The 24,311-nt window shown below is 48.2% G+C and overlaps 1 protein-coding gene across 1 annotated transcript; it reads left to right on the top strand.

Annotated features, from left to right (window-relative positions):
• Nucleotides 1-1,696: 1,696 nt before the first annotated feature.
• On the top strand, nt 1,697-18,729 carry LRRC58 (leucine rich repeat containing 58). Its single transcript, XM_074853371.1, has 4 exons — nt 1,697-2,229; nt 11,176-11,304; nt 12,637-12,914; nt 14,375-18,729. The coding sequence occupies exons 1-4, from the start codon at nt 1,718-1,720 to the stop codon at nt 14,581-14,583; spliced, it is 1,128 nt and encodes a 375-aa protein (XP_074709472.1). The 5' UTR covers nt 1,697-1,717; the 3' UTR covers nt 14,584-18,729.
• Nucleotides 18,730-24,311: the final 5,582 nt, after the last annotated feature.

Below are 24,311 nucleotides of genomic sequence, written 5' to 3'. Positions count from 1 at the left end.
ATGGGAGCTGTCACTTCAAAATATTTGTAGTGGTAAAATCCAGAGTGCGTAGGAGTGCCAAAGGGAGGACAAGTGGACTATGGGTTTCATCCACAGTATTCTGGACACCTTTGAACTCAGCACCATTACTGCTTTACACATTGTTTTTAAACTCTTGGCTGGTACAAGCTAACCATGATTTGATCGCATTTCTTCCACTCTAAGATGATGGAGACTTTCACAGACTCACAGAGTCATGTAGATTGGAAAAGCCCTTGAAGATCCTCCAGTCCAACCATTAACCTCACACTGACCGTTCCCAACTCCACCACATCCCTCAGCGCTGGGTCAACCCGACTCTTCAACCCCTCCAGGGATGGGGACTCCCCCCCTGCCCTGGGCAGCCCATTCCAACACCCAACAACCCCTTCTGGAAAGAAATACTTCCTAAGAGCCAGTCTAAACCTTCCCAGGCACAGCTTGAGGCCATTCCCTCTTGTCCTGGCGCTTGTTCCTTGGTTCAAGAGACTTCTGTGCAGATGAAGTGTTTTAAGTGGGTGGGAGATTGCTGCTTGCTTCTTTTTGGTTCTGCCATGCATCACAAGGAAGGAAGTCTGTTTCTCAAGCCCGGACTTTGTCATGGCAAACGTTCCCTTGGGCTGTGAATCTTCTCATTGTCACCACACAGGGCTGCTGCTTCTTCCAATGGGCGATTACTGATTACACCGCTGTTAACCTGTGTCCAAAGGGCGAAGAATTAAAATCACGGATCTCGAGTTGGTTCTTCGTATATGGTATAACCCGGGTCAGCTCCATATCAGTCTGTACCCTGCGTCAGGCCTCTTCGCCTGACAGATTTTCGTATTGCGGATTAACTCAATGCTCAAGAGTAAAGCTGTCTTTTCACACCCTGACAAGGAGATACACCGAGGTATTTCTGGGGAGGCGCCTCTATTTTGGTGCTCCCCCAGCAGCGGGGCTGCAAGGACCAAAGCAGACAATCCCTGGACTAAAGAAGGGCCGGGGAGGTCGCAGGCCAGGCCCCGCCAACAGCAGCCGCAACAGAGGGAGGCCTTGTCGCCCAGGCCGGAGAGAGCACGCCTCTCCTCCGGGGTCTGAGGATGAGCGAAGAGGGCGGCAGGGAGGTTATTCTTTAATTTTTCAGTTAGAGGGACTCTGGGCTTTTCTGTCGCCCGACGCCAGCCAGCCGGGTGTGTGGCCCTTCAAAGGCACCAGGTGCCACTTCCAGGCCCCCGCGGGCACCGGCTGGCCGGGGCCGTCGGGAGCGGGTTGTAACTGTGCCCCGGGGCTGTAACGGTGCCCTGGTGGGGAGGGAGGGGGTGAGGAACGGTCCCGGGGAGGGGCAGTAACGGGAACGTCCTCGCCGGGAGCGGGGGGTGCCCGCCGCCCCTCCACCGGCGTTTCCCCGCCCCCGCACGGCTCTCGCATGCTCGTTCCGGGGCGGCGGCGGGGCTCGCTCTCTCTCCGCCGCCCTCCCGCGGGCGCCCCGCAACATGCATAAAGCCTCTCGCCCCTCTACCGGCGGCGGGGGGGCGGTTCTCGCCTGGGCGGGCGGCGAGCCCGGGATCGAGCATGGGGAGGGGGGAGACGGGGGCCCTTTGGGACACCGGCGGGGATTATTCAGATTCCGGGGCGGGGCGGGGCGGGGCGAGGTGTGGGAGCCCCCGGGGTGACGTAAGGGCGGCGGCGCGCGGGGACGTCGCTCGGCGCGAGCGGGATGGCGGCGGCGGGCGGTGAGGACCCGGAGATGGAGCCGGAGCCACCGCGGCGCGGCCCGGCGGAGGAGGAGGAGGGCGAGGAGGAGGCGGCGGAGGAGGCGGCGGAGCTGGCGGCGGAGCTGGCGGCGCGGCGCAGCGCGGAGGCGCGGCGGCTGGTGCTGTCGCCGCGGCGGCTGCCGGGCCCGCTGCCCGCCGGGCTGTCGCAGTGGTTCCCGGCGCTAGAGGTGCTGGACGTGAGCGGGACGGGGCTGGCGGAGCTGGGCGCGGAGCTGCTGGCCCTGCCGCGCCTCCACACGCTCCTGGCCAAGAACAACCGGCTGGGCGGGCCCGGCTCGCTGCCCAAGGGGCTAGGGCAGGCCCCGCTCGGCCGCTCCCTCCGCGTCCTCAACTTCAGCGGGAACCGCTTCGCCGAGGTGCCGCCCGCCCTGCTGGGGCTCCGCGGGCTACAGAGCCTCAGCCTCGGCGGCAACCGCCTCCACGGCATCCCGCCCGACATCCAGGAGCTCCGCAGGTGAGGGCAGGGCGCCGGGCCTTTGCCCGGGGTGTGGGGGGGACACACAGGGAAAGCCCCGGCAGCTGCTGGGCAGACCCAACCGGCTTTTCTCGCACGCCTCGTGTCTCGCTCCCGCTCGGTCGGGGAGTGAGTTTTGCCGAGCCTCGGGTGTCTCTAAGCACTGCTGCTAACGTGTCTCTTCCCCTTCAGCAGGTTACCAAAACTCAGAGCCGCTCTTCAGGCGGGCAACGGGCCTTCTGCGCTTGCAAAATGGGCGACTCTTCCAGGATTTCCTAGTCCTTGGGCTGCCTTGGCGCGGGGGAGCCTCTCCTAGTGTCGGTGTGGTTGGTATGAGTGTTGATGTGCAGAAGGTGCGCCGTGGCTTTGCTTTAATACAGGTCTCTAGGCAAGAGCAAAATAAACCCCCTGGTCTCATGCAGCTCATGGCTGCACGATGGACTGCGCAGGAGAATAAAGATCTTGTTGTGGTTTCTGCAGACAATAGGGCCTTTCTGCTGATACGGCTCCAGTCTCATCAGGGCGCTTGCTGGCGTGGTTGGGGTTTTGTTGTATTTCCCTCCACCCACCCGGCTCGTGTAGATCTGACAGATCTTCTGAAGCGTAGAGCCCTAGGCTGCGCTCAGGTACATCTGGCTCTGGGGCTGGATCACACCACAGCAGGCCGATGAGGTAGAAACCTGTGGCTGAATCATGGCTTTTGGGAATGTTGGTGGGGTGGGAACAAATCTGAGGTAGGACTGGGCATTGACTGCCTGCACCGACCTGGGGTAGGTACTTTTGAAGGCTACCATCCTCCTGGGCAAGCCGGAGGCCATGTTCTGCCTCGCGTGTTACGCCCGGGCACCCCGGTGTGTTCTGCTGGTTTCTCAAGCCTCAGACTAGCCCCTGTGTGGCTTTGCGCTAAGACTTTGGGTCTGAACTTTCTTCACTCCGGCTCTTTGCCAAGGGATGTGTCAGAGGCAGCCCCTCTTACGCAAATTCCAGCAACCTTGACCCTAATTAGCTGGATTCGCCCTGATGGCTCAGCAAAGCTGCGTCCAGTAGCAGTACAGGTTGTTGTCTCCCACAGCCCAAGGTTGGAGATACCAGAACCGCTTGAGTGCTAGTGGGAAATGGTTTTGTCTGTCACAGTATAATACAGTTGGGTATGTGACTTTTGCCCACATGGCACAGCATGCACCTGTTGAGGATCTGGAGCAACTCTGGGTTAAGCTAAGTCTGAGAGATGCTATGAGGCATTTTGAGTGCTAGAGAATGCCCCTGCCCCTCTTTGCAGAGTTGGGATGTGTCCTGGGTTGGGGCTGTAGTGAGGAGGAGGAGGAGGAACCTCAGTTTTCTGTTCAGGAGCAGTTCCTTCAGGGATAACAAAGGAAGACAGTGGCACCAACTTCATGGGAAAGGAGGCCAACAGAGGAGGGCAGTTGTGCGTGGGAGATCCACGTTGCCTCCATAGCATTCCTGGTAGCATCCAGGATGTGGTTGGGATCTGATTGTTGCATCCACCTCTGAGGCAGAGGCTCCCTGCTGCTGCTTGCATGCTCTCATCTGTGGTTGTGGTTTCTCTCTCTCTCTGTCTCATTTCTTTTTTTTTTTTTTTCCCCCAAGAAAACAAACCTCAGCCCTGGTTTTTGTTATGCTGCTGACCCTGGGAGGGTACCAGGCTGTGTAGCACTGCACAGTGGGCTGACATGCTGCACCGCTGTCAGACTGCTGCTGTGTGGTTACTCTGCTTTGTTCCTCAGGCCTACCCTGAAGCAGGGCTCCTGTTTGTCCTGTCCTGCTGTTTTTCTTGGGCTGGTTATGCTCGAACCTCAGAATGACAATTCCGAGAGGGCAAATGCGGACAAGGCTAATTGAACTGTCGGTTTATCGTTACGAAGTGATGTGTCAGGTAATAAAATTAGACTAGACCCAGCTTGTGTCTGCTGCCCGTGTAATCACTGCAAACTCATTGAACTTCTGCTAACGTGTCACCATAATATAATTGAACTTTAGCTTAAGATAGCGAATCCGTGCTCCGCCAGGATTGTCGGCTTCTTTACCACTGTGCCATCCCTGACTCTTCTGTATCTGGGACTGCTTAAGTAACAAAAGGGAGCAGCGCGCTTGCTTGCCAAAGCTGGGAGAAAACAATACTTTATAATTTAATATTCCTCAGAGGGAATCCTGAATCTACTCATTGGGAGCCAGATAACCCCTGACCTGACACCCTTGCCAAAAAGATAGTGGATATGTACTGGAGAGAAACTGCTGCTAGACCCTCCTCCTGCCTGCCAACAAGAGGGGTGTCTGCAGCATGAGCGTGCATAGTGTTGAAGTGGGTAAAATGAGCCTGAGCAAGGACAGAGCAGAACCAGCTATTGTGGCAGGGCAACACGGAGACATCGATTCGTTTCTGAACTCTGGGCCGGGAGGTGGGACCTGATGTAGATGCTGGGGCTTCTCTTAACCTCACAGCTCAGGCTGCAAGTGTCTGTCTTGCTGTTGCTGGCAAGCCAAGACTTTGAGCCTTTTTCCATATACAACTTCCCATAAAAGAAATGTTTCTCATGTCTTGTGGTCTCTGAGACATAGAGGAACGCAGGCGGCACTTTGACCAGACACGTTCCTTCTGCTGGTACTAGAGTTCCTGAGGCCAGCAGTTCTCCTCTTCCCGTGACCCTGGCAGCTTCCCATTTGCTCAAGTCACTGATTATAGAGCAGAGTTGCAGAGATCTAGAAATAATTTTTATGTTTTCAGGGCATGTCTGAGCTTTGATGAGATTTTTTTTAAAAAAAATTCTTGATAACAAAGACTTACTTCTTTCCTATGCACCCCGTAGTTTCCTGTTGTAGTTTTTGAAGGGGTAGCATGTCAGTTTTGGTGAAGGCCAGGAATACAGCAGGTAAGGAGTCTATGTGGTGAAGCTGAAAGAATAGAAAGTTGATGAGTCTGATCTGCCAAGGGAGAAGGAACATGCTGGCAACTACAGATGCAAAGGCCCTGGAATGAGACATGTGCCATGTGTTGTTACTCACATGAAGATAATAAATCCACGACTTTGGAGCAAGCTGGGGTCAGGCGTTTTGCGCAAAAACTTTTCCTCAGCGTGTTCCTAGTGATTTGGGAAGTTAATGAACAGCGATAAGAACCCCAGCCAGCCGTGCTGCTGTCTTGTCTTACTCCTTCCAGCTTCAGCCATCTGCCCCATCCTTGCCCACACAAATCTGTGCGCAGTGCTAGATCCTGCTCAGAAAGCGAATGCCTTTCACCTGATTATCAGTTACCTCCTAGGCCATTGTAGAAGGACCACCTATAGATGTCCTGATGCTTGAAGCTTCTATCACATGGCTTCATAAGTGGGTGGTCATGATTGCTCTGGTGATGGCAGCAGGATGATGCTGATCATAGCATGCCAGCACCAAGGATGAATAGCCTTTGCTTCATGTTTTCCATTTGGAAAATGCAATGTTCTTCCCTCCTAATTCCACTGTAATTGTCTGTGGTGAGCTGCAATGGCCTCTTACATAAGGTAAGCATGGGCCCTACTGAGGGTTTCTTTAAATAGTGTGGCTGTGGCAGCCCTTTCTGAATGCCCACCACCCCCAGGTACTGTCAGCTAGCCGTGTCAGTACAGTGCAAGACCTGAATTGCAGCATTGGCTGTTGCTGTGAATTTGGAGTAGAAAATGCACCAGATGGGCAAGAGCAGCCCTCTTTGCATTGCTTCCCTGTTTGTTGCCAGTTAAAAAATGAGCTTAGCATAGGTAGACATAAGTGTCATCTTTTTTGTAGTTCTCCCTCCAACATTGACCTTGCTGTGTTTTCAGTGTGAGGTGTTATGGTCAGTCACTCTCTCTCGATTCACTGCCCCCGGCAGCTCCAACTGTGAGCTGCATTGACATCCCCCTGCTGCACTGGTTGTGTGTATCCTTCCTCTGCTGATCCAGCGGGGGATGCGCTAAGGGGCAATGTCTGTTACAGGTGCTGAGCTAGAAATGTGGTCATCTACTTGTGCCCGTTCTGGACAAAATTTGTTTGGTAAGTCTGGTAGAACACAGCTCTGGTCTTCACTGTCCAACTCCAGCATTTGGCTTAAGGGTGCATGGATTGCCCTCGTGAGTGTGCACGCCTGGGGAAATGTCTTGCAAGTGTCTCCCGTAAAGGGAAAAATTCTCAGGAGCTTAGTGAGATGCAGTCGATACCTTGAATCTCCTGATGTGAATTTTGAGTTTAGTCATCTTCTAGTGAATACTCTCACGCTCAGTAGAGCACCAGGAGCAGGCGGAAAGAGCTTGGAAAAGAGCCAGGCTCTTTCCAGGCGTCTGCTGTGCATGCTCCTTTTCTTCTTGCTTGGATTCCTCTAGTAAAGCCCAGTTGTGCAAGGGCTGGCATCAAAGGCCTCAAACGCCCAACTGGATTCATCCAAGTTTTGTGCAAAGGCTTAGATGCGATGAAAACCAGAGTATTTGCTTTTATTCGTGGGTAGTATTAAGCGTGTTAGACAAGCATACACTTAAGAACGGCTGTTACAGTGTGGGAAAAACAGCAAGTGAAGCTTTGATAAAGATACAGCATTAGGAAATCTTCTTGCTGCCTCCCTTTTTCTTCCCCTCTTCAAACGTTTTGCAAATAGTTTTCAGACGACTGTTTGATCTTAAATTTGCGTGTCAGCAAAGGCTATGCAGTTCTCTCAGGAATTAGCAAATCGTAGAACAGGGTTAACAGGAGTGTGTTGTGGGCTGCTTTTAAATTCCTCCCTTGTATGAGCCTAAAAAGTGCCCTGGAAATTTATTGCTAAAAAGTTTTATCTTAAAAAGACCTGGAGCTATTTCAGGCTCCATTGTTTCTTTTTAGATTACCTATTTAGATGCATTTGTTTGATGTCAGCTGTTAAATTTTATCCAAAGAAGCATCTGTGGGGAAACAGGGTGGATTGAAAATTCGAGTGTCTTCTATGCCAGAAGACGTTCTCCCCTTGAAACATGACTATGAAAATGTCATGGTAATTCACAGGGTATCAAAAATGCCTCCAGTGCTTGGAGTGGGCTCTTCTTACTGAGTGACTGGGGGCTTTTTTATTTGTTTTGTGCTATATGATGACCTGGAAACCTCAAGGACATACTCAAGCAAGAATGTGCGGTCTCTTGGCATGTTAAGCTGCCACCACCTGCATCGATTCATAGTTCTTTGAACATTGCCCCACTCCCTTCCTGTATGTAAAAGGATTTCCACAGCCACCCTACACCCCCTGCTAGAGAGGAGTGACACACCACGGGCCCAGCATGCTGCCTGCTGCTTGGCAGCAATTAGTACTGGCTCTGCTGAGTGAGGGGCCTGCTGCATATGAGGCTGAAAGGGACTCTGGCCTTTTATTAGTGTATTTGTAAATGTTGCTAAAAGGCAGGAGAGAAGGTGTCAGCCCCCATTAGTTAGTCTGTCAAATGTGGGGGATTTTTGGGTTTTGTTGAGATGGATTTTGTTAGTGTTTGTCTCCTCTTGAAACTTGTTCAGCCCGTGCCTCTGTGGCAGGTTGGAAGTACACCCTTTATTCTAGCTTCAAAAATAGGAACTGAGCTTACATTTGTTTGAGGCTGATTGCTCTCTGGCTCTTCTAAGTTCCTGGACTGACTTTTGAAAGTACAGAAAAATTCCATCTCTCCCTCTGTGTACACAGTGATGCATGAGACCTTAGCTGGCTTGTCCAAATGACTATGCAGATTAATGATTGTCAGAAAAACTGGGTCTTGGTGTGAAAGGTTAGTCAGAAGTATTCGCTAAGCTCAGTCCCGTCTCTGCTATGGTCCTCCTGTGAAAAACTATAGTAAATGTTGTGGATTGCCTCATTGCAGGCTATTTTGTGAGGAGGGCAGAGCTCAGCAATGCTCTTGTTCATCTTACCGAGGAGCAGCTTGCCCCCCGAGTAGGACAGCTGGAGAGCCACATTGCCTTGGTCTCTAGGTACGGGCTTAGTACGACATGAAAATCAGGCCAGGAGTAGGTGAGCTGGGAGCGAACTGTGGCCCCAGTGGTGGGGTCAGCAAAAGGGTTGTGTCTCTTGAAAATCCTTGCCTCTGTCATAGTTAGCCTTGCTCAAACAATTCTTGACACTTTAATTTGACACAGAAATGACTATTGTTGATTTATCCCTCTTGCTCAGCCAAGACTAGGCTAGATCCTTCTTTCTAGCTAATTGTATTTTGGAAGGATGGGAATTACAGATTTTTTTGCCTACTAAGCAATGTTTCCGTGGAAGCTGTAAGAATATCTTTGCTGTATGTAAGATAAGTGTTTTTTTTTATAGTTTCAAAACCTCCTCCCTGTGCTTTTTAAATAAATTTACCATCTAATTCATATCTTAAGTTGATGTTGGAAATTCTGATTTGCTGTACTAGACTGGGCCCAGCGAGTGGTTAGTCTACTGACCTCAAAAAGGTGACTCAGAAGACAATTTTTAAGAAGCCCTTTGTTGCCAGTGAAGGAGTTACCTTATTTAGCGGATTTTTAGTTAACAGACAGTTTGTAACCTGCTGTTGGGGTTTTATATCCTAGCTAGTGTAACTGAGTGTTCTCATTACACAGACTTTACAGAGAATGGAACTGAAAGCTGTAAGTAGTTTGTAGGCAGTGTTTTTGCACGCTTAGCTTGTGCAGTAAGCTGCTCTTGAAACTTAGGTATTTCATGCCTTGAAATGAATTTCAAAACCTATATACTATATATTTTGCACCCCTCTTCCCCTTCCCTGGTAGCATGTGTTTTTATGCAGTGTGGCTGTATGGGCATTATTGTCTTCAAACACAGAAGATGAAGTTTCCTAGGAAGTGGAAACTTGTACGTGTTTAAACACTGAAATCCACATAACTACAATTCCCTTGCCCAACAGTTTTTGCTGTGGGCTCCAGCAATGGCACGGAGTTCAAATATGCCTCGGAATTGTATGGTCAGCAGTTAAGTCCCTAACGAGAGCCAAGCAGCCTAAATCCACCTTGGGAAACAATGGAGGTTGAAGGAGGAATTTTGGTTAAAACTCAGGGCTTTGTTAGGGGATCAAGATTTAATTAAAAATAATCTCCCCTTGATGTGGTATCTGCACAGCAGCCTTCCTTCTACCCCACTCCTCACCTACAGGCTGTCTGTGTAGAAGAGGGGCTACTTCTGAGCAGTGGGGCTTTGGTGATGGTTTTCTCCCTGTGTACTTTCTTGTGTGTTCAGAATAACTCCCAAATGTGCTGTCCCACTCTATCTCTCAGCTGAAGCAAGTATAGTTACTTCCTTTCACATAGTCAAATTCAGTTTAAGGCTTAATTTTGTGCCCACTTTGCAAATTTCAGTTATTTAGCTTGCCTTTGACATAGTCCTGAAAGGTGAGCGAATCCGGGGGGAGCGAAGCTCTGTGAGCATCTCCTGGTGTGTTGCAGAGGACTGTTCTTCGCTGTTGGGCAGATGGACCTTTGTGCTGTGTTAGTGGCCCCTGTAGCCCAAGCAGATGCTGTCATTGGATCTTTGAGGTTCATGTTTCTTGCAAGAACTGAACGTAATAGTCTCTTTCTACCGTTCTTCTGCTCCATCCCAGCGGAAGGCCCAGGGAGGAGCTCCTCTGGCACTCCACACGTGCTGTGGCACAGTTGCAGGGCTCAGACCTTCTCTGTATCGACCGCCATGTCCCTTGGATTGTTTGGTCGTGTGTTTCTTTGCCAGTTGTATCCACAGCCTTTCTCAGTTGCTGGGGTGAGATTAAGGTATATCCTATTCCAAGGAGGTTATAAGCTGTTTTTAAAGAAAGGCTGATGGAGCCTGGATGATTTCTTTCCCTGACCTGCAGGGAACGCATGGTGGATCAGAGGGGGCCAGTGTACACTGTAGTTAGGCATCTAACCCAAGTGTGTACTGGAGATCTTGAACCAGCACCTGCAGACAGGACTGTAGGATCCACTTTTTTTAGGCATGGGGAAAATGTTGTCTGGACCATGATTAGCAATGGTGTCTCTTCCCAATCAGAGGTACCCATACAGAACCTGCCTTTGCTCCTCTTCCAGACAGCGTCTGAGAACAGGGCAGGAAAACTATCTGACTCTGTGAAATGGGGACTTGCAGCTATTACGTTGAAAAGTACTGCTTGCCAATCTTTCTCCCTAGAAGGGCAGAGATGCACACCAAATACTGGCTACTCCACCTGGCAGAAGGGATCTAGTGCCTCTCTTTGTTCCTGCTTCCCATCCACTGAATTTTCACAGGACATCCAGTGATTTATTTTTTTTCCTTTTAGTTAGGCCTTCAATGCAGTTAAGCCTAGCTAATGTTTTTGGTAGTTTTGGGCTCCATGGCTTCAGTATACTGAAATCAATCTATCTGAGAAATGGCACGCACGTACTTGTGTGATGTGGGTGTGCTCTGTGCTGTTGCAGCTGTGGTGGTGGTGTTATGTGAATTGTATCAAAGTGCGACTGGCTGCCTCTGATTTCTGCTGAAGGGTTGCAGTTAGTCACTGAGGAGTCAAATGATACCATAAAGAGCAATTAGTGGTTGTGTAGGGCCGGGATTTTCAGGGAGAGGCCACTGCGCTCTTGCTTTGCTTCTACTGAGAACTCCCACTGGCTGCAGCAGGGTCTGTGTTGGTGCTGCAGACCTTGCGTGTGCAGGCTGCTTTTCCCTGGAAATAGGAGTGGGAGCTTTGCATGTGGGCTTCTTGTAGGAATACATGGTTGTCTGGTGCCTACCTACAGATGTAATGGTGACTGCAGGAGGCTGGAGGTAAATCGCAACATTATCGGTTGTGAAACAGCAGCTCTGTTGTAATTTTGATGTGTAACTGAGCTTTTTTTTTTTCCCCTCAGCAAATTAACTCATATGTAGTCATCTGTAAGTTTTCTTTAAGAAATGCAGGAGATGAGGAGACCAAGTGTTAAATGAAACTGGAAATGACCTTAATGAAATAACGCAGTATTTTATCTTCTCTTTTTCAGTTTAGAGTTTCTATACCTTGGAGGAAATTTCATTACTTCAATTCCACCTGAATTAGCGAACCTGCCTTCTCTAAGCTATCTAGTTCTGTGTGACAACAAGATCCAGAGCATTCCACCTCAGCTGGCACAGTGAGTATTTACTGTCATCAGCCACCAGCTGTAATTAACTCCTTGAACATTTTCTTCTGTATGTGTGCATAAAAGCACCTGGGAGGACCTATTTGTCCTTCAGTTTGTAATGTGACTAGACTTGAACAAGAAGATCCTTAACATGGTATACTGCAGGCAGACCATGTATATGTAATATGGAAATCTGAGGGTTATGGAGAAAGAAAATGTCACCAGTATACACTTTAAGGTGAATTAATATTAATAGATTTGTACGGGGAGCCTGAGAAGTGCCTAGGCAACTCAGAAAAGATCAACTGCCATGCTACCATGTTCTTAGTAAAGAATGCTTGGTCTGTTTTGTCTTTCACCCAAAGCCTTTGTGTGTGCTTTTGTGTTGTACCATCCCCTGTGTTCTCTTGGCATTTCTTACTCTAGGATCTCAGAATGTTTTAATGCTTGTTAAATCCTACAGCGTGGCTCTAGAGGATAAGTTACTTCTTTATCTGTTTCACAAGGGGGAAGAGGACACTGCAAACTCTGTATGGGTAGCCTAAGATGAGAGGTGAAGAATTCAGTGTGTAGCTGTAACCCCAAAAGCAGTTGAATGGCAGCTTGGGAGTTTTCTGAGTTGGAATTTGATGGTGTAGTGGGATTATTCTTAACATACAATGTCAAGTTGTCTTGTAACTTGGACTGGTTTGAGAGCACCCCTGGACTCTGTGCTGAAGCATTGCTTTGTGCTTCCTGAGAGAGATGAACACCTCCTCCAAAGCCAAAAAACTGCTTGTCACCCATGCCGATGCTGGCCTGGCCTGACCTTGCTCAGCTTCTGAGATCTGGTAGTATCACAGAGCAAGGTGATGCAGCTGCAAGCAATGAAAAAAACCATGGGGTTTTCCAGGGTTGGCTGCCTACCAGCAATCATCTTTAATGCATGAGTGAAAGCAGGTGACATATTCAAAGTACTGCATGGAACCGCTCTTGCTACAGGGAGATAATGCTATCTTGGGTACAAGGAAGCATTATCTCCCCTGAAATCACTCACTCAGTTTGTATACTTTTGTTCTGTGCTACCTTTTTTGGGGTGTGGAGGGGCAATATTGAGAGAGACAGCAGCACATAAGACTGTGTTTCTTTAACAGGTGTTGCAGAGCTGAGCCAGGTTTTCTAGGGCATTGTGTGTGCTGGAGTAACAGCAGCTCTTTTAGCATGAGTTTATGCTTTAGAAGGAAGAAAAGGCAAAAAAAAAAAGAGATTGGTGGGAGAGGGGAGAGTAATCAGGACTGTGTAATGCAGTTGTGGAATGATTTTGCTTGCCTGTCTTGACTGGGTTTCCACCTCCATCCCCAGGCTGCATTCCTTGCGTTCCCTCAGCCTGCACAATAACCTGCTGACTTACCTTCCTCGAGAGATCCTTAACCTGGTTCACCTGGAAGAGCTGAGCTTGCGTGGGAACCCACTGGTGGTTCGGTTTGTCCGTGACCTGACCTACAATCCCCCAAGCCTTCAGGAACTGGCTGGACGCACAATTAAAACTCGCAACGTTCCCTACGCTCCCAGTGATCTCCCGGAGAATCTTGTCCGGTATCTGAGCTTGGCCAGCAACTGTCCCAATCCTAAATGTGGGGGTAAGTTCACCTTCACTGCTCTGCTTCCTGCTTTTATCTGATGGGTTTTCTTTCCCTCTCACTTGCTGTGACTTCAGTAGCTCAGTCAGGTTTGATGTGATGTTGCATCCAAATTCTAGCTGTATTTCATCGGCTCCAGATCTTTAAGGAACCTTGTTCACTTAGGAATGATGTTCAAAGCTGTAGTGCTGGTTTACTGTATTTGCATGGGAATGTAAGACCGTTTTTGTCAGAGTCTTTGCAGCTTATCCCAGCACACCACTATGCTTTTATGGTCTGAAGTTTCCAATCTGTCTGCCTTGAAATAGCTCAGACTCAGTAATGGACAGGAGAACATTTGCAAGCACTCTTGCTGAACAGCAAGCTTCGTTTCTGGATGGAAAAGAGGAGAGAGGCTGCAGTGCTTGGCAGCTACCAAAAGCGACTTGTTTAGCTCTTGCTTGGGACTACTAGCGTGTGGTTCCTGGAAGGAGAGGACTTCATAGAAAAGCCTGGAATGCTTGCGCTTAATTTGGCTTAATGCTTAATCTTTATCCAGAGTAAATGATCTGCGCGTTTAGCCTTTAGAAGATTAAGGAAGAAAATAATTAATTAGTATCTACCCTGCAGTCATAACGCAGGCTGTTATCTTATCTCCTTGTAGGACAATATCAAAGCTTGCTCTGTAAGCAAAGACGGAAGGGCTGGAACTTGTGTTGGAGGGGAAAGAAATGTCTCCTTTTTTAGAGTTTTTCACAGCCTGGATAACAGTGGATTGGTTTTGCTCTTTCTCATTTTCCCTTATGAACTATCACAGTACTGCAGTGTTGCTCTAGCACTGCAGGAGAAAAGCTTACTCCAGACCAGCTAGGACTTAAAACACCGCTGGAAACTTCTGAAAATGGCACTGTCTAAAATCACTTGCTGTGACAGGAAAAGAACGTAATTGCATGTTACAGCAACACTGTTGCCATGGAAAGTAGCATCCAAACTCAGCATGGTGACTTCATTCAAGCAGAAGAAAAGTAAAGCTATGAAGGTCTATTTGTGAACACATTTTTGCTAGCTGGTAGAAGAGGTTTTACGAGTTTGAAAATAGAGTAGATGAATTAATTTGACATTTAAGAAGTTTGCAAATTCCCAGCTGGAGATTTCTCCCTCATGGTTAGAAGAAATTGCCAGATTCTTTGGAAGTAGCTGCCCTGTGTCTTTTCATGTAGAGTGTGCCGTTCTGAATCACCTATCAAATACAGTTTTACAAGATTTTATTTTTTCTTTTTAACTAAGAAAAGAAATTTCACACTTCCATAGGTGTCTTGGTCCCTTCTCTTCCTCCAGTATCCCTTGTTCTTCTACGTCCAGTGCTGTGTCAATTCAATGCTAATTTGAGGCATTTGCGCCAGCCTCAACAACCTCGCAGAGCTTACAGGTTTCTCCGCGCGGGGTCTCACATGTTGTTACTGTTCCTTCTGCCCTTACAGGTGTCTACTTTGACAGCTGTGTCAGACAAATCAAGTTCGTTGACTTCTGTGGGAAGTATCGCCTCCCGCTGATGCACTACCTGTGCTCCCCAGAGTGCTCCTCTCCCTGCAGCTCTGCCTCCCAGAGCTCCACTTCCCAGAGCGAGTCTGACTCTGAGGACGAAGCCAGCGTCGCTGCGCGCAGGATGCAGAAAGTCCTTCTGGGATAACAGGGAGCGAGAGGGGCACCCGGGAAGGAAAACGTCTTTGAAAAGCATTAATGGAACAGCGAAGCATGAGCCTCTGGCCCAAAGGGCTCACTAGAAACTGTCCTCAAGTCCATGCAAGGGGCAGAACATCTTAGCAAGCCTGGACTTGCTTGGCGCAGCGCTACTTAGGAGAACTCACTCAGTGGCATGCTGCCTGTAGGGTGCCTGGGATGGTTAGAAACATCTCCTGCCTGGGAGACACCCCCCCTCCCTCGTACGGCCTGGGGAGGGGGATTCGTTCTCACTGGCGGATTGAGAAGGGTTTTAATATATGACACTTCACTGGACTTCAGTCACGCCTCAGAGCAGAGGAGACTGTCCAGATCTTTTAACACTGTGGTAAATCAGAAACAGGCTAATGATGCCATGTGAGTATGTACGGACCCCAATGTTTTATGTAGCGTTTTGATTCTTTGCTGTCTCCTTTGATTTCAGTTATAGATTTTACACCCATCCTCTAAAAATGGGAGTCGGATTCTTTTTTTGTTCAGGAGTAGATTTTTTCCAAACCCTGGTTGTTCTTCCTTTGCCTAGAGGCGTAGGGTCTCTGTGTGTAACAGAGGGTACAGCCATCATAGAACTGAGCCACCTTTTTTTTCCCTCCCTTGTTATACTAAGCTGCTCTTAGTGTTTCCTCCTAACTGTATTTTTTATTTTTCCTCCCTCTGCCTCTTCCCATTACACCTGGAGCGTTGCTGTCCTTATGGTGTCTTCAGAAAATAGACGAGTTGTTCTACTGAGACTTGGTATTACTTCAGACTCGCGGCCGTACGTGCCTGTGCAAGGGACCAGATGCGATGCTCCGTACCACGTTTTTGAGTCTCAGCTTACTGGAGCAAATCTGCTTTTATATCTGTGAATTGCAGGAAAGGTCTTGATTGACATTTCTGGTTTCTAAACAACCGTGTCCCCCTGCTGCAGCCAGCTCTGCTGTGCTTGGTACAGAGTTACTTTCCATCTTTAAGGTCATCTGCTTAAAGTAGGCAGCAGCTTAATGAATTGGAAGTATTGAGACAAGTGCCGTGGAGAATGGCTTTTCTTTTTTCTTATTCATAACATGAGAGGAAAAGCCAGTAGGGAGGCTGAGGCGCGAGCATCTTGCACGAGGTGGTTTCGAAACCTCTTCCTTATTTATTTGTTTGCATTTGCTCTTGTTATAATAGCTTTGGCAGTCTGTTAGATTGTTCAAATAACACATTCAGTTATCTTAAACTGTGTTTAAAGGAAAGAAAATAGCTTGGAATTTTTTAGTATCAAGAAATAGCTTATAAAAATTAATATTATGAATTGACAGGGATCTATAAATCTACTTTATGGGGCTGTTATGTGTTTTTGTCAGTGAGAGCTGCCCCTTTATTAATATTTCATGACAGTCCTTTTGATGCAGTTTCAGACAGAGCAAATCCAGCTGTGCCTTCGAATGCATGAGCAGAGCAAATACATTGTGTGAAAAAGCTAAATGAACAAGAAAAACTTTTCTTAACCAACTCTGGTCCAAAGGGGGAAATAAAAATCCTGTGCTCCTCTCCTGCATTCAGAAAACGCATGTACCTATTTGAATATCTTACGGTAGCTCTGTGTTAATGGTCCTGTTTAATTATATTTGACACTTTATATATTAAAGCACTTTGATAATTCTACTCTCTGTGACTAGCTTTAGTGATTTTTTTTTTTTTTTTTTTTTTTTAATTAGACTACAATTTTTCCTTTAATGTGACCTGAAGAACAAGGTCTGGGAAACGTTTTACGTTCCAGTCTGTCTCGGTGTGCAGGTTGAACTTCTTGCCTTGCATTTCCTTGACAGCACTGCTTGTTTCCCCAGTTTCCTTTGGAGAGAACTGGAATTTGAAAGAAATGATCTGGTTGTAAAATAGCACCCTGTCCGTTATTAATCATTGCAGCTTAGTCTGAAGATTCCCCACATGCATAGATCCACAGGGAACTAAATTGCACGTGCTCTGTGCCTTTTTCAATATTTTTTTTTTAAAGTATATTTTTTAAGACAGGATAAGGTATATGTGCAAAGCAACTGGATGTCACTTTAGCAAATTCTGTGAGGTTTTCTTGGGCAGAAGAACCTACAGATTTTGAGGAAAAACTGACTGCATGCTGTTAGTTAAATTGGGATCAGTGAGTGGCCTGTGTTTTGTTCTTCATCTCCTCTTTCAGATGCTTCTTCCTGTCCCAAGTGAATATTGTCATACCAGTGCTGAAGGACAGTAAACTGATTGCAGAGCCACGGTTTTAAATCAGCTGCTAGTACAACAGCAGTGAGCAACTGAGTGATCTGGAGCTTGGCTCTTCTGCCAGTGAAAGTGAGCCACACAAGTGGAGATCTCAAGATCTTTTGAGCTCAGGGCCGTGAGGTACCACCTTCCTTTCTCCTCTTTAGCAGCAGCTGTCTTAAGTCATGCGTTTTTTCACTTCACAAGGTTAGATTTCACCACAGTTCCTGTTTGCACAGTAGCACCTCTGTGTGTGATGGGTTAAGACCAGTGGTGGCTGGTTCTAATTTAGCTCGATCCTTAACTGCATTTGCTTTCCTAACTGAACAGGCATCCCATTTCTGCCCCAATTCTAATAAGGCGAATAGGCTGATCTCTTTTCACAGCTTCTTCACTGTAGCCAGGTCAAAACTTGACAGCTTATGCAGTTGATATCTCTATGCATCTTTAGACTTTATAAAATATCTTGTCTCTTAAAAATTTATATGTATTCCCAAATACAGCTACCGAGTTTTCTTTTTGCTGCTGAGCTTTAAAGTGCAATTCAACTAAGTCAGAGTTTAAACCAATCATGGACTTGTAAGAAAAAAAAATGGTGGTTGGTTGGTGGTTGTTGGGTTTTTTTCCCCTCAGAGGTGGATTTGAGAGGACTAGGAATGCAGGTTTGTACTGTAGTGCCTAATGTATCGAGCGTCTGGGAGTCAAGTTTTTCCACAATTGTTAGCCCCCAAAGACTGGAAAATGTACTGGGCAGTAAAATAGGTAAGACATAACTTGAAAATACACTGATGGATGGTAGGCGCTAGTTCCTACCGTCCCCTTCTCAGGGGCCCTGAGAAGTAGACAGTGCTTTTGCCAGCATTATAGCTCTTTTTGTCAGTTTTAAATAGTGGATTTCAGCTCCTATGGATGCGTCTCGGAGTGAAGTCTTCAGTCAGTGTTTTGGTATCAGTCCCCTTGTTGCTACAGCAGCCCAGCACGTCCGGCTTTTGAAACTGTTCTTAAGCCGAGACACAAGCGTGTGAAGCAAAGTTGCTCATTCCCTCTTCCCCGCGGGGCCCGGGGCCCTGCCTGCATTCATCCTCTGCCCTGCCATCTCTCTGCCAAGGGGAGCTGCTGGTGCGTTTCTGAATGCAGGTGCTTAATGTGAACAGTGGGGTCGGGTTAAAAAGAAGCAAAATATCAATTTGACTGGAAGCAACTTACACTGTTGCCAATTCTTTTATGTTTCTCTTTCTTTAATAAGAGGTGAGACTTGAGGAAGTCAGTAATGAATATTTAAACATACTCTGAAGTGGCCAGATGCAGTTTTTCATGGGCTTCTGTCCTGGTCATTTTAAGTCTTTGAAATCTTGTGTTGAATTATAATGGGAGTGGGGGGGAGGGAGGGGAGAACCAGCTCCTTTTTGTTCCTTATTCTTGTTGGCAATAATGAATGGAAGGAATTTAATCCAATGAAAGTAATGAAACTTAATCCTTGCAATGTGTCTTTGTTACCCAGTTCAAAGAACTATTTTAATGCATCTTATTCACACTATGCCCTCCCTCCCCAACTGAAGACACTTCAAATAGACTACTTCAGAATGCACACTAATACAGCAGTAACTCTATCTTGGAAACCTTTCTATTGATTATTTCATTTGCCTGCCTGACTAGACAATTGATCTTTTACTGACCTGAACATTAAGGATAGAAAGGGTTCTCATCCAGCCCTCTTGTTGAATTTTTATCGTGAGCATTTGTTTTAGGAAGTCTTAAAGTGCCTTATGTTTTTAAAAGTGTATTTTGCTAGAAATGTATGAATGTAGAATATCTCTAACAGTATTTCATTATGAGCTGTAAAACAAATTGCAAACACTAAACCAAAAATGTTATTTCTACAGTTGTTTGTCCATTATTTGCTGGCATCTCGATTCTGGTATTGCTGCAGGCAGAACCCTTGCAGAATTGTAAATATTAAAAATGGGGCTATACAAGATCAGGTAACAGATGAGCTTTGACCTGTGCTGTGTAAAACCAAGAGTAGGTAAGACTTCAGAGGGACTGCTGAAACTCTTGGTTTTTGAGGCCCACTTGGGACAGACCAGTGTGTGTTAGACCAGACCCTGTTTTACTTCTGGTACAGTGTTGCAGAAATTTGCTTCACAGTTCAAAGGTAGAAGTAACTCATGGGCAAGATAAATATACAAACAAGAGAACACGGTGTCATGGTGAAGTTTTCCAGCAATAGGAAGCAACAGTTCTAAACTTCTTGAATTGTTTCCCTCTTAATACACTAACCCTGAAACCTGTAAATGACTTTTTGAATGTTAATTTTCTGATCATGTTAACTGGCTACTGTGTTCCCATTTCTTCTGTAATCCCATGTTTTCTCCTACATCCTGAAAAGCGTTTGTGATCTATTGCCAAAATGTTTCAGATCCTGCCGTGCAATTACCAGTTGTCAGTGCAGAAATGTGGTCTATTGGAAAATGGGACAGTGGGAAACAAGAATTACTTGATACTAACTTCAGCAGAAACTATTTCAGAGATGGTTCAACTTCATATGTAATGAAAAACCTTTCAAATTATGCAGCAGCCCCATTTCAGATAACATTCATTTAAGAAGGACTAGTGCCAGCGCTAGTTCGGGTCACTGCGGGTTTCTCTAGTTGAGTCTTAAAAACCTCCAAGGATGAAGAGTCCACAATCTCTCTGCCTCTGGTGCTATAATCTCCTCCTAGTGCAGAAGTCTGTCCAAATGTGCAACATCTTCCTGACATTGGGTGCTCATCTTCTGATCTCAAGGAGCAAATCTTGGCTCTCAAACTTTCTCTCTGCTTTTAACACTAATGCAGTGAGAAGAGTGTAAATCATAGAATCATAGAATGGTTTGGTTTGGGAGGCACCTTAAAGATCATCTAGTCCCAAACCCCCTGCCATGAGCAGGGACACCTTCCACTAGACCAGGTTGCCCAAAGTCCCCTCCAGCCTGGCCTTGAACCCTTCCAGGGAGGAGGCAGCCACAGCTTCTCTGGGCAACCTGTGCCAGTGTCTCACCACCCTCACTGTAAAGAATTTCTTCCTCATATCTAATCTAAATCTACCCTCTTTCAGTTTAAAACCATTACCCCTCATCCTATCCCTACACTGCCTGATGACGAGTCCCTTCCCAGCTTTCCTGTAGCCCCTTTAAGTACTGGGAGGCCACTCTAAGGTCTCCCCGGAGCCTTCTCTTCTCCAGCTGAACACCCCCAACTCTCTCAGCCTGTCCTCACAGGGGAGGTGCTCCAGCCCCTGATCATCTTCATGGCCTCCTCTGGACCTGCTTGAGCAGGTCTGTGTCCTTCTTATGTTGGGGGCCTCAGAGCTGGACACAGTGCTGCAGGTGGGGTCTCACGAGAGCAGAGGGGGACAATCCCCTCCCTTGACCTGCTGGCCACACTTCTCTGGATGCAGCCCAGGATACGGTTGGTCTTCTGGGCTATGAGCACACATTGCTGGCTCATAGTTTTCCATCCACTAATACCCCCAAGTCCTTCTCCACAGGGCTGCTCTCAGTCTGCTCCTCGCCCAGTGTGTGTTTGTGCTTGGGATTGCCCCGACCCATGTGCAGGACCTTGCCCTTGGCCTTATTGAACTCCATGAGGTTTGCACGGTCCCACCTCTCCAGCCTGTCCAGGTCCCTCTGGATGGCACACCTCTTCCCTCCAGCGTGTGACCGCACCAAACAGCTTGGTGTCATTGGCAAACTGCTGAGGGTGCCTCAATCCCACTGTCCATGTCTCCAGCAAAGATGTTAAACCGCGCTGGTCCCAACACCCACCCCTGAGGAACGGCACTTGTCACTGCTCTCCACTTGGACATGGAGCTGTTGATCGCAACTCTTTGAGTGTGACCATCCAGCCCATTCCTTATCCACCCAGTGGTCCATCCATCAAACCCCTTTCTCTCCAATTTAGAGACAAGGATGTCGTGCGGGACAGTATCAAAAGCTTTGCACAAGTCCAGGTAGATGACGTCAGTTGCTGTTCCCTTATCCACCAGCGCTCTAACCCTGTTGTAGAAGGCCACCAGATTTGTCAGGCATGATTTGCCCTTAGTGAAGCCATGTTGGCTGTCACTAATCACCTCCTTATTTTCCATGTGCCCTAGCAGAATTTCCAGGAGGATCTGCTCCATGATCTTGCTGTGCACAGAGGTGAGACTGACTGGCCTGTAGTTCCCTGGATCTTCTTTTTTCCCCTTTTTAAAAATGGGGTTATGTCACCCCTTTTCCATTCAGTGGGAACTTCACCGGACTGCCATGACTTCTCAAATATGATGGTTAGTGGCTCAGCCACTCCATCCACCAGTTCCCTCAGGACCCGTAGATGCATCTCATCAGGTCCCATGGACTTGTGCACCTTCAGGTTCCTTAGATGTTCTCGAACCTGATCTTCTCCTGTAGTGGGTGGTTCTTCATTCTCCCAGTCCCCACCTTTACCTTTACCTCTGTGTCTTGGGTGGTGTGGCTGGAGCACTTGCCAGTGAAGACTGAGGCAAAAATGTCATGAAGTACCTCAGCTATATCTATATCTGGGGTGATCAAGTCTCCCTTTGCCTTCTGGAGAGGGCCCACATTTTCCCTAGACTTCCTTTTATCACCAACATACATGTGAAAGCTTTTTTTGTCGCCCTTGACATCCCTGGCCAGATTTAATTCTATCACGGCTTTGGCCTTCCTAACCTCATCCCTTTCTACTCGGACAGTTTCTCTGCATCCCTCCCAGGCTACCTGTCCTTGTTTCCACCCTCTGAAGGCTTCCTTTTTGTGTTTGAGCTTGTCCAGGAGCTCCTTGTTCATCCACGCAGGCCTCCTGATGTTCTCACCCAACTTCCTCTTTGTTGGGATGCATCACTCCTGAGCTTGGAGGAGGTGAACCTTAAATATCAAACAGCTTTCTTGGGCCCCCCTTCCCTCCAGGGCTTCATCCCATACTACTCTGCCAAGCAGATCCCTGAAGAGGCCAGAGTCTGCTCTCCTGAAATCCGGGGTAGCGAGCTTGCTGCATACCCTCCTTGCTGCCTTAAGGATCTTGAACTCCACCATTTCATGGTCACTGCAGCCAAGGCTGCCCTGGAGCTTCACACTCTCCACCAGCACCTCCTTGTTGGTGAGAACAAGGTCCAGCATAGTACATCCCCTCATTGGCTCCTCTATCACTTGGAGAAGGGAGTTATCATCAACGCATTCCAGAAACATCTTGGATTGCTTGTGCCCTGCTGTGTTGTCCCTCAACAGACAGTGGGGTGGTTGAAGTCCCCCATGAGGACCAGACTTTGTGAGCGTGAGGCTGCTCCTATCTGTCTCTAGAGGGTCTCATCTGCTCAGTCTTCCTGGTTGGGTGGCCTGTAGCAGACCCCCACTATAACATTTCCTGTCCCTGCTGTCCCTTTAATCCTGACCCATAAGCTCTCAGTCGGCTCCTCATCCATCCCCAGGCAGGGCTCCATGCACTCCAGCTGGTCCTTGACATAGAGGCTGACCCCCCCTCCTCATCTCCCCTGTCTGTCCTTCCTAAAGAGCCTGTATCCTTCCATCCCACCACATGTCAGTGATGCCAGTAAGATCACAGCCCTGCAGGCATCCATGCATCTCTAGCTCCTCTTGTTCCCCATGCTGTGCGTGTTTGCGTAGAGGCATTTAAGTTGAGCCCCTGATGAAGCTAATTAGTAAGTCAGGTTGGAATTCCTTTGTGCTGCTCTTCAGGTGCTCTCTTGCTGACCTGGGACCTCTCTCCAGGCTCTGGGCATCTATTGCTGCCACTGGCATCGAGCTGGTAGGAGTGGGATGGATTGAGGTTCCCCTCGCCTGACAACTTTAGTTTAAAGCCCTCTTCAGCAGCTGGGCAAGGCTATGGCCAAAGATGCTCTTCCCCTTCTCTGACAGATGGGCCCCATCAGCCCCCAGGTTTCTCAAAGCAAGTTGAATGAAATGAAAGTATTTCTTTGCAGAAGGGGTTGTTGGGCGTTGGAGTGGGACTCCACCCCTGCCCTGGGCAGCCCATTCCAACGCCTGACTACCCGTTGTGTAAAGAAATACTTCCTAATATCTAGTCTAAACCTTCCCTGGTGCAATTTGAGGCCATTCCCTCTTGTCCTATCGCTTGTTCCTTGGTTCAAGAGACTCATCCCCCCTCTCTTCACCCTCCTTTCAGGGAGTTGTAGAGGGCCATGAGGTCTCCCCTCAGCCTCCTCTTCTCCAGACTAAACCCCCCCAGTTCCCTCAGCCGCTCCCCATCAGACCTGTGCTCCAGACCCTGCACCAGCTCCGTTGCCCTTCTCTGGACACGCTCGAGTCATTCAATGGCCTTTTTGGAGTGAGGGGCCCAAAACTGAACCCAGTCATTGAGGTGCGGCCTCACCAGTGCTGAGTCCAGGGGTAAGATCCCTTCCCTGTCCCTGCTGGCCATGCTAGTGCTGATACAAGCCAGGATGCCATTGGCCTTCTTGGCCACCTGGGCACACTGCTGGCTCCTGTTCAGCCGGCTGTCAATCAACACCCCCAGGTCCCTCTCTGACTGGCAGCTCTCCAGCCACTCCTCCCCAAGCCTGTAGCTGCTGGGGGTTGTTGTGGCCCAAGTGCAGCACCCGGCATTTGGCCTTATTGAAACTCCTCCAGCTGGCCTCAGCCCATCGCTCCAGCCTGTCCAGGTCTCTCTGCAGAGCCTCCCTACCCTCGGACAGATCAACACTCTTTTTTTGGGGTTGTCACTGAAAGAGTAAATTTCAGCCTTAGGGCTTTGAAAATGGGTGGGAAGGGAAAATGCCATTGTGGAAAAATGTTTTTCCATAGTTCCTGGGGGTCCTGCCATCCATAGTAAAAGTGACTTTATAACAAAGGTAGAGCATAATATTGAGCAAACTTTGTCCTTTGTTGCAGACAATGTTACGGTGTTGCTCTCCTAAGCCTTGCTTTGCCAGTGCTGTCTATTAACTCTGGGGAGGGCAGCCCCATTGTTCCTCAGGAACAACAGCCACGTGGTTGCTGTAGAGGACTTAATGGCTTCTGCTTGTGAGCAGGATGACACTGAACAAGTCTTCACCAAGCTGGCAGATCACGGGAGTGGGAGCAGTGCAGATGCAGAGCTGAACACTAGAAGTAAGGGACCTTATATTTCCCTTAACAATAGCCCTCTGCTCCAAACACGCCAGATATTTTTTTGGACATGGGAGAAGTCTGGCCTTTGGAGAATGACCTTCGCATCAGGTAATTCTCGTACGTCCTTGGCAGAGGATCTCTCTGAGCTGCTCAGGGCAGTACTTTGTTTCCCTGTGCATTGCCCTGCTCTCCGTCGGATGGCCCGTGGGGCTCCCTGAACTCAGCCCCCTGCCTGTAAAACCTCCCCACAGACAGAGGGGGCTGATGAAAAGCACTGGCTGAACCCAGCGCTGTGCTTCTGTTGTGCGTAGCACTGCTGAAAGGGACTTGCTGGAAGATTT

The sequence above is a fragment of the Strix uralensis genome, chromosome 2 (genome assembly GCF_047716275.1).
Source record: "Strix uralensis isolate ZFMK-TIS-50842 chromosome 2, bStrUra1, whole genome shotgun sequence".
NCBI lineage: Eukaryota > Metazoa > Chordata > Aves > Strigiformes > Strigidae > Strix > Strix uralensis.
This window is presented reverse-complemented; position numbering and strand designations above follow the sequence as displayed.

What these genes read in the sequence shown, in the direction of transcription:
- LRRC58 (XM_074853371.1), top strand. Translation starts at nt 1,718, where the DNA reads ATGGCGGCGGCGGGCGGTGAGGACCCGGAGATGGAGCCGGAGCCACCG. An exon ending in GACATCCAGGAGCTCCGCAG is followed by an intron (nt 2,230 to 11,175) that starts GTGAGGGCAGGG and finishes TCTCTTTTTCAG; the next exon opens with TTTAGAGTTTCTATACCTTG. An exon ending in ATTCCACCTCAGCTGGCACA is followed by an intron (nt 11,305 to 12,636) that starts GTGAGTATTTAC and finishes CTCCATCCCCAG; the next exon opens with GCTGCATTCCTTGCGTTCCC.